Raw genomic sequence first — 10,795 nt, 5'->3', positions numbered from 1 at the left:
GTGAAAGGAAAGTGAAAGTCCGGTTCTGGCAAGGTACCGAGAAATTGTGGGAAGTGAAACCCGAAACCGTGTAAAGCGGGTAATACCGTATTCGTTCAAGTTGATTTTTAGGTAATACTACTGTATATATAGGAATTTGGATCATGACCCCATATTCTAGATATATATACTGTGCTGTGATTAACTGACAGTGTGTGGTATTTTACAGTGTGCATTATTTACGATGTATGGTATTTACGGTCCTCAGGGTTTGATAAGAAATTATTACGGGGGTTCCTCGTTATAAGTGGTTAATAGTGGCCAGACAAAAGCCACTGATAATGAATCCACTTATCAAGGGGAAATAATTCCCATAAGAATTAAAAGAAATAGGGTCTAAATCAGGACCATCACATTCTAAATGACACTCCCAAAGTTTAATTTGGTACCATAGAAACATTTGTTAAACATTTACTTACACATTATTTTATGAAATTATTTACCTTTACAACTTATTTAAGCAACTTAAAGTCGTTTAGGGTCGGTGTGTTGATGCGGTTGCAAGCTATCTAACCACGCACTCACACACTCAGTTCAGTAAAAGTGCTCAAAGTGGTTCATTGAGACATGCTCACCACTTTTCTTATGACGTGTAACTTCTAATTTCACGTCCATCCCATAGCTACTACGCTTCCTTTTAGCCACTACACTATCCTTGCTTCGGCTTGGAGCTGATGGCTACAAAACAGTCCACCAATGTCACCAAAGATACAACAAAGTTGATAATTATAATTGTTGGAGCACTTCAAAATAATACCTGCGGACACAGACGACTGGCACTGAGCATGCATAGTGTGGGTGAGAAGGATGACCTTTAAGAGAATGGGAGGCCGGTGGGAATTTCAATCGCTCAAACATTTGTGCTTCCAAATGTTGGCGAATTTCATCCTAAGAATCCTCTTAACTGCGGGGACTTTTTACGTGGATGTCTGCAACTATTTGAGAACTTAAGTGTGAAACCTCTTACAACGAGGACCCGTTGTACTGTGACATGAAGCCGAGAAAATTAATGTAAGGACTAAAGTTAAAGTGGAAATTATTTGTATTACAGTCCTGGTACAGTATCACCATCACCTTAAAATGAGAATGTGAAGTTATACTGTTGTCTTGTTGTTGTTGTATGTACTGAGAAATAAGTAAAGATTCTTGAAACATGAGAATTCCTGTAATGGAGTTGAATTATATTGGAAAGAACTTTGTGTGTGTGTGTGTGTGTGTGTGTGTGTGTGTGTGTGTGTATGCGCAAGAAAAAAGATATTTAGAACGAGGTTCATAGAATCTGTTTCTCAAGAAAATTAGATTAAAGTTTTATGGTTTAATCTTCCTTTTACTCTAGAATTTTTTTAAGTACAGTACTGTACTGTATTGTACAGTATATTCTATGGTACATAAATTTTAAATTTTTCTTGTAATGGGAATTTAAGGCTACTTTTCCTCACAGGTGGAGTCAAACATGAATCATCAGAACTCAGATGGAAGAGCAACTAGCTGCAAAACTCATCAGTGTCCATATTGTACATATTCCACGAACCAAAAACTGAACCTACCAAAGCATATACGTATTCACACAGGAGAAAAACCCTTTCAATGCCCACACTGCCCTGCTGCCTTTGCCCGGAAAGGAAATCTAAAGTCTCATATACGTACTCATACTGGAGAGAAACCATTTGCTTGTGACAAGTGTCCCTATCGTGCTACTCAAAAAAGTGCACTTGCTAGCCATGTCTTGAGCATTCATAAAATATTTGACTAGTTCACATGATAAGTGGAAATTTGAAAAATAGAACAAATGAAATGACTCAAAGTCATTCAATTACAGGCAATGACCATTATACAATGGATCAATATGTGCTCGATTAGTTTTACGATGTAAGAAAATTAATACCATTTACCACTATGCAATGACTATAGATCAGTTTTACAATGGTCGCTACCCAAATGCTTTTCCTTCATTGTTACTGCTATGAAAAATGGATGTGCAATAACTCACAGTATTCCGAGATATCATGAGGCAATGTCGGAATGGCGTAATACATGTGACCCATGTGGGAGGCTCTGCTCATCCTTGGTGATTGCCAGGCTAAGCAGTTGAACATGTCACATTGCCCAGAGGATGGTTTGCATGTGGAGGAAGCTATTCTTTGTATATAATAATAATAATAATAATAATATACTGTACCAGTGCAGTTGCAACTTTTCGTCGTAAATACGAAGAAAATAATGACGTAAATTGAATTGGGTCCTCAATTAACCAGGGTCTTAAATATGAATCATCATTATTGGAGGCTTTACTCTACCTGTAACAGAGTAAAAAATGTGAAGAAAATGACGTATATCTGCTTGAAAATACGAGTTGAAAAATAACAATAACACAGCTCGCAGCTTGCCGGGAGGCTGAGATGCCGACACTGCGCCCCCTCACCCCTCCCACGATTCCCGGAAGCTAAGAAATTTTTATTACCTTTATGTTTTTTTACCTTATTTTGATAATTTCTTTTATTTTTATTCACATTCTGTATGAACCTTTGAAAAATAATATTACAACTCACACTCATGCCACCACTCCCCACCACCACTACCCACGACCACTCCTTACCACCACTACTCCCCATTCTGTATGAACAATTGTGTGGACAAGTAACAGAGTAAAAGAAAATGGATAAAAATATGTACAGTAGACCCTTGCCAGTCGCTATTTCGACAATTCGCGGTAAGCAGATAGTGGCTATGGTGGCTAGCTTGTAAGCCTTTTCTCACAGCACAATGAGTCACCCCACGCAACATCTTGTGTTGTACTCCCAAACTTTAGTGTTTTTGTATGAAATGGCCCGTAAAAGACTGCCTAGTGTCAGTGTTATTGATGTTTGTGTAGTGAAATGTAAAAGGCAGAAGTCAGTGATGACCCTGACAAAGAAAGTTTTATTATTAGATAAGTTAACAGTGGGGATGAGTGCGAGCGGCTGGTCAGTTGTTTGGTATACCTGTAGGCATACAGTAGAGCAGTAAAGGAGTATAAGCTGCTATTCGCAAATAACAAGGGTTTACTGTACAGTGGTCCCTCGGTTAACGAACTCAATCCGTTCCAGCAGGTAGTTCGTTAACCGAAAAGTTCGTTAACCGAAACCATTGTTTCAATGGGTTTTTGGGTAATTGGTTCCAGCTCACCGAAAATTTCCTAAATTCAACAAAAATGGTAGAAAAGTTCACTTACTTTGAGGTGTGTATGTAGAAGGCTCCTGGATGATGATGATGATGATGGGAATTAGAATGGGGGTGGAGGAGAAGGAAGAAGAGAAGGCACTGGGGTGGAAGAGAAGTCACCCCATGGCACCATTTCACCCATAAAATTTTAGTTCTTTTGGTGTATTTCAAGATTATTTTCTTTAAATCAACACTGCACTGCATTATATATTGTCAATGTGTAAAATATATTTCAAAATGACCAATAATTTGCTTGGAAACATAGAAAAAAAGCGTTTAGTTGAAGAGAGTCTCAAGCAAGATGTTACCTCCAGTGAAAACAGAGAGAGACTAACGCCTGTTTGCTGTGTTAAGAGGCTGGATGCCGCGCATTAAACTAGTCACTTTACCTTCAATTATGTTCAATAATTGTTAAAATGACTAAAAAATTGAATATTAAACTTTTAAAATTATTGAATAGTATAAACTTCTTGATATTTACTAAAATAGTAAGGAATTTAAGCCCTAGAACCGATTAATGTATTGGCGGACTGATACTAAAGCTGGTTGCCCGGCCAGTGCAAGCGAAAACATGTTGAGATCGGTTCATAAGAACTTCGTTAACCGAATTTTTGTTCGTTAACCGAATTGAAGATTCTTATGGAAGGCAGTTCGTTAACCGAAATTTCGTTAACCGAGGCGTTCGTTAACCGAGGGATCACTGTACAGTATATCTACTCAAAATAACAAGTTGAAAAATTAAAAAAAACACAGTTTCGCATGGTAGGGGGAGAGGTAAGGCAATGTAACTACGGTGACATCTAACTTGGTTGCCTGCCAAGTCCACACACACACACACACACACACATAGGGGCGAAACCTATTCAGGCTCTGCTCCTGCTGTGCAGCTGCCCCCCATTGGTCAATGTTCGGCCCATTCCCCAAGTCTCTCTCCCCGACCCATCCTCACCACCGGGATAGCAACATAATCAAAAGTGGCAATTTCGTTTCGGAAAGAAGTGGGACCAGTGTTGAACATTGATGAACAGTGTTTAAGCCAGTGAATTCAGCACTAGACAGTACCAATGAAAACCGTGACCCACCAGTGGGATAAGCACCCCTGGGAACTGACCGCCGTCTTCTCACCAGGAGGTGCTAATCAGTCCACCATGGGAACAACAGAGGGCCAGCCGACTATGCACCTGACTACAAGATAACACAACACCACCCAGCAGGCGAGGTACTATGACACCACCCCACACCACCCGGTGACCCCATGACCACGTGAGGTCCTTCATTTCAACACCCGAGAACGAGTTACTACACCACGTGAACACCACACCACCTGGCATCTCCATGACCACGTGAGGTCCTTCATATCAACACCCGAGGACGAGTTACTACACCACGTGAACATCACACCACCTGGTGTCTCCATGACCACATTAGGTCCTTCATATCAACACCCTTGTTTGGGCTCTTCAGGGGCTCAAGAACATAACCTATTTTTCCCCTTAAGTTACAGTATTAATAACAATACAGTATACGCTCGATCACTTAATGATGGCATTTTGAGGTCCCTGACCCCATCATATAATGGTCATTGCCTGTAATTTTAGTTAATATTTAACACAAGACCATACTGCACTGTACTTATATTCCAACTATAGATTCAAGTTATAGATGATGTTTGGCATTTACAGTCGGTTATTGATATTTGCATAAAAGATGGATAAATGCAACCCTTTGACCCTGAATATCATGACGTAGAACAGTAGTTTATTACATAGAGAGTATACAGTGACACTTTTGTAATTAGTGCTATGTGATATTGACAGTGAGTAGATCAAGACTATAGCAGTTCCTATTTGTAATGTAGAGAAAATTAGCACAGCCACCTTACCTGGATCCAAGACTGAAAAATATTAGTTTGTCTCATATTACAAAATTTGCAATATATATTTTGTAATTGATTTTGAATTTGAAGGGTATAAATTATAGGGGTTTTACTGTAAGCACTTTCATTGAGGGTGATGGTTGTGACAAGATGGGACTGATGACCATGAAATCAGCTTCAAGCTGCTACTGGTAACTGGGGTAAGGCACGATGTTCCCCCCTCCTCCCCACCTATTTTGGACATGCACAGTAACAAGAGTCCCTCAGCTACAGGCTCTGCTAGAAAGTTGGATTGATTGAGTTAGTGAATTTGTCTTTGGATGTTATATACAGAGTGTTTCAGAAATACAGTACATTTCATGATTCTGGGGGTGTATTCCTGGAGACATACATAAGGATAGTTTTGGAGTTATAACACATGACAGTTGTTGGAGTTGGAATGTGATAAAATCTACAGAGTATAAAGGAAATTCCTGTGTTGTTAGCAAAGTTTATTTACAATCATAAGCAATCTAATATGGATTTTACAGTAAATGTTCAAAGTTCCAGTCCTCTTCCTGAATGCAGGCTTCAGCCCATCACAAAAGTGACTCGTACATGTTCGATGACTCCAGGGGTGATGAGAATGCTTGTGGCACTGTCTTGCTCTTGGTGCCACAATTCCTTATGAGTTTGGACCTCTGTAGCAGCCATTTTGATTTTAACATGGCCCTGTAAAAGTCAAGGGGATTTAGGTCAGGTGATCGAGGTGGCCATGGAACAGGGCCGTTCTATCCACCTGTTGTTACTCAACCAAAATAAGCTGGGGTACCATCATGCTTGTACCATAGTTGTTGACATATCCTGATGGGTACATCCTACAGCATCACTGGCAAAGAGTCCTCAAGAAAATGAGTGTATGTTTCACCTGTCAGTTGCTGGCATAACAGATATGGGCCAATAAAGTGGTCACCAATAATGCCGGCCCAAACATTGATTGTGAATCGTACTTGACGAGATGTACGTGTCACTGTATGTGGATTGTCAGCAGACCCACTAGACCTGTTTCCACTTACTTTAAATAGGGCTTGATATTTTGTTTTATGTCCATAGACTTGTTGCAGTCCTCCCTTACCCAAAACTATGGAGTATTGACACTATGATCATGGAGTCATTTATCCTTATGAATGTCTCAGGAGTACACCTCCCAAATTATGAAACATATTTCTGAAACTCCTCATAGTGTAGTCATAGTATATTTACTTTATCATTAACCCAATAATCTGAAATACCAAAAACACTTATTGTGCAACATCGGGACCAATTATTGGGAAAGCTGAATATACTCGGCAGTTGCCACTATGGTTTACATCTTTAATATTGAAGATTTACCTGTAACACATTCACTAAATGTCACCATTTACTGCAATTTTTTTGACTCTTAAACATCTTTCTTGACATTCCTACCTAGGACCTCATTTTCCATCTTGACTCACTTATCACACTCCTCATACTATTGTAATAGACAAACATCTCACCGAATCTCAAAGTTATGAATAATTTTTTTCAATTTTTATTTACATATTCATTTTATGGTGATGTGTGTCTTCATATTTCTTTACCAGTACATTTAGTTTATTATTTTATAGTTTACCAGTACATTTAGTTTATTATTTTAAATTTTTTTGTTGTTGCTGCCTAAAGAGGACAAAAATATACAATACTGAATGTATATGTCTTAGTGGGTTGAGCACATTATCACATCCAATTTATATAAATTTGCATATTTTATTAGGAATCTAAGGTCACTTTCCCTCACAGGTGAAGTCAAAGAGGGTTCCTCAGAACACAGATGGACAAGACACCACTAGCAAGACTCATCAGTGTTCTTATTGTGAATACTCTACCTCCAAGAAATTTCATTTAACAAAGCACATACGTATTCATACTGGAGAAAAACCATATGGTTGCCCTTACTGTAATTTCCGATTTTCTCAGAAAGAAAGTTTAAAACCACACATTCGTACTCACACAGGGGAGAAACCTTATGCCTGCACAGAATGTCCTTATCGTGCTACTCAAAAAAGTACCTTAGTCAGTCATGTTTTAAGTATTCATAAGAAGAATGACTAATACACATGAGTACTGTTTCTGAAATAGGATTTGAAATCTAGTACTGTACTGTACTGTACCGTACTGTACTGTACCGTACCGTACAGAGTGATCAGTTTAGAATAAGACAAAATATATTTTGAAACATAAAGAAACTGTTTATACAGTACTACATAGGAGCTGTCCTGATCCCAGAGGTCTACTCTATTATGTGTCAAGTGAAGGCTAACAGGGTGTATTTTAAGAATGAAGGCAAACTTATCCAGGTTAGGTTGAGTATATGAAGCAAGTCAGTAAGACATATAGTAATGTGTCCCAACAAGAAACACTATGCAATAAAGTACCAGTTTTCACCATGATTAGAGTCAGTAATACCTGTAGAGTACTCAGTTTTGTGAGGGAACAAGTGTATGTCATGATCAGGATGACATTCATTTTATTTGATTAAAATAAATAAATCTGTCTGAGACTAGTAAATTTTCCAGTACTGAATATTGTACATTAATGATTATAATCATTAATGAAGCAGACTACAGCACCTTAATAAGGCTCAAGAGAGGGAGTTAAATTAAGATGATAGATTTCCTGTACACTTACTTATGCTGAAGTTCCCTAGCAACTTTAAAATATTAAGATCAGATCAACTGGTGCTAATGTTTTATATATACAGTATTTATACAGTATATATATATATATATATATATATATATATATATATATATATATATATATATATATATATATATATATATATATATATATATATATATATATATATATATATGTGATAAATCTTACAAGGAAAGAAAGCGCTTGGGGGAACTTTTCTTTCTTTACTTGTGGCTACAGTATATACCTAGATCACGCGCACCTTACAGTGATTTACTTGCATATATATATATATATATATATATATATATATATATATATATATATATATATATATATATATATATATATATATATATATATATATATATATATATATATATATATATATTATCTATTCATTCATCTATCTATTCATTCATTCATTCATCTATCCATTCATCCATTCATCTATCTATCTATCTATCTATCTATCTATTCATTCATCTATCTATATATATATATATATATATATATATATATATATATATATATATTACCCCGCTTAACGCTTTCACTTAACGCTGCGATATACGCGTGCCTTGCCAGCTGAACTTTTCACTTAACGCGCATTTTCATCATATACGTGAGTGTCCGCTCGAGAGCTATTTTTAGATTCGACCACTCCCACCCGCCACCCTGCCTGACTGCCTGTTTTAGCTCATAAAATTCATACAAATTACCCAGCCAGAATATAATTTACATTGCTGGAATTTTATAATTTGGTGATCATTTTGAATATAAAACAACATATATTTTGTATAAAACATACAATTTTAGATAAAATTGTTTCTTTAGGGTAATTATGTTATCTTTTGTCCAAAAATATATGACATTTATATTCAAAATATTCCTGGTCTACAAGGAATACAGCAATGTCAATTATATTATCCTAACTTTAATCTGAGGTATTATTTAATACTAAATGTTAAAAACTCTGAATGGAGGATTGGTGGGGTGGGGGGAGGGTTGGGACTGACCACGCCATGTTGGAAGAGGGGGAAGGCAAGGTGGGTACTTTTGATGGACAGATAGTGTCAAGAATATTTTTTTTTTTTTATTAACTGAAGATATTTGTTTTAGCTCATAAAATCTATACAAATTATCCGGCCAGAATATAATTTACATTGCTGAAATTCTTACAATTTGCTGATCATTTTGAATATAAACATCATAGATTTTGGCATTAGACATACAAATTTTAGATGTAAAGTTTATTCTGAGTAAATATGTTATCTTTTGTGAAAAATATATGACATTTATATTCAAAATATTCCTGGTTTGGTACAAGGAATCTAGTAATGTCAATTATATTATCCTAACTTTATTTATTTTTTCAAAATTGAGGAAGACAGTGAGTGTCATTAACTTTTCTTAATTTTAATGTTTATTGAATTAATCCATATGTTCTGTTATTCATTAACGCTGTTTTCACTACCATTAAATGATTTCAGCTAATTGACTGGTATAACTATATATATATATATATATATATATATTACCCCAATTTACGTCAATTGAACTCCACAGGGTACCGTGAAAGTGAACAACAGAACATGGATTAATTCCAATAGAGACTGGCCCGACCTCAAACTCCACTTTTTCCTACTGACAATACCTATGTTGTAGTAAAATAACATCTAAATTTTATGATGGTATGCTCACACAATTAATATTTAAGAGAAATACAGTCGCAGGTTAATGTCCATTCAAATAATGGACTCAAATCTCCTTTCTTCCCAGCTCACTGGCCCTACCTCTCTGGAGAAATGATTGGGTGAAACACTAGATTTTAACGTTTAGTAATAAATAATACCAGACTAAAGTTGGGATAATATAATTGACATTTCTGGATTCCTTGCAGGTCAGGAATATTTTGAATGTAAACTTCTATATATTTGCACAAAAGATAAAATATTTACTTGTGTAAACCAAATTATTACATAAGATCTAAAATTTGTATGTCTAATAAAATCCATGATGTTTATATTCAAAATGATCATCATATTGTAAGAATTCCAGCAATGTAAATTATATTCTGGCGGGTAATTTGTATGAATTTTATGAGCTAAATAAAAGAAAAATTATACATCACGTATATGAGTAGATGCACATGGTAGAAAGTCTGGTTCTGCATGACTACCACATTCTGTTGAGAACTCTTGTCGTGTCCTCTGCTGAAGAACAGCAGTCCAAGCTCTGTGGAGTTATGCTTGTAATGCGTTGGTGATACGTTGTAGAAACTTATGGGACACCCTGTATATAGGATATATGATTGTACCCCTTAGCGGTCAATTGAACAGGGGTCCTGCTTAGAAGTGAAATCAGCGTTAAGTGAACAACAGAACATATAGGATTAATTCCAATAGAAACCGGCCCGACCCCCAAACTCCACTTTTGAAGACACATACCTATGTTGTAGTAAAAATAACATCTTAATTTTATGATGGTACATGCACACAATTAATACTTAAGAGAAATAGAAATACAGTGCAAGTTAATGTCCATTCAAATAATGGACTCAACTCCCTCCCCTCTCACACTACGGCAGCTAACAGATGGTGGTGGTTCCCACCCCCACAACGTCCAAGGAGATTTGTGGGATAACCTCAAACTAAAGTTAGGATAATATAATTGACATTGCTGGATTCCTTGTAAGACCAGGAATATTTGAATATAAATGTCATATATTTTGCACAAAGATAACTATAGTTACCCTGAGAAAAATTTTTTATCTAAAATTTGTAAGTTTAAAGCAAAATATATGATGTTTATATTCAAAATGATCACCAAATTATAAAATTCAGCAATGTAAATTATATTCTGACCGGTAATTTGTATGAATTTTATGAGCTAAATATCTTCAGTTAATAAAAAAAAATAATCTTCACGACACTATCTTCAATCAAAGTACCCCTTACCTCCCCCCCTCTTCCAACC

At 36.2% G+C, this 10,795-nt stretch overlaps 1 protein-coding gene across 1 annotated transcript in view; it reads left to right on the top strand.

The window, feature by feature from the left end:
- Positions 1-1,375: 1,375 nt before the first annotated feature.
- The window catches only part of LOC121873961 (zinc finger protein 271-like), a 16,454-nt gene continuing 7,034 nt past the window's right edge, over positions 1,376-10,795 (top strand). Inside the window, exons 1-3 of the mRNA XM_042377840.1 lie at positions 1,376-1,791; positions 2,032-2,107; positions 6,917-7,181. Of these exons, the coding sequence (XP_042233774.1) occupies positions 1,493-1,791; positions 2,032-2,107; positions 6,917-7,181 (640 nt within the window). The 5' untranslated portion in view covers positions 1,376-1,492. The remainder of the gene's footprint in view (positions 1,792-2,031; positions 2,108-6,916; positions 7,182-10,795) is intronic.

The sequence above is a fragment of the Homarus americanus genome, unplaced genomic scaffold (assembly GCF_018991925.1).
Source record: "Homarus americanus isolate GMGI-L3 unplaced genomic scaffold, GMGI_Hamer_2.0 scaffold25827, whole genome shotgun sequence".
Classification (NCBI taxonomy): Eukaryota; Metazoa; Arthropoda; class Malacostraca; order Decapoda; family Nephropidae; genus Homarus; species Homarus americanus.
This window is presented reverse-complemented; position numbering and strand designations above follow the sequence as displayed.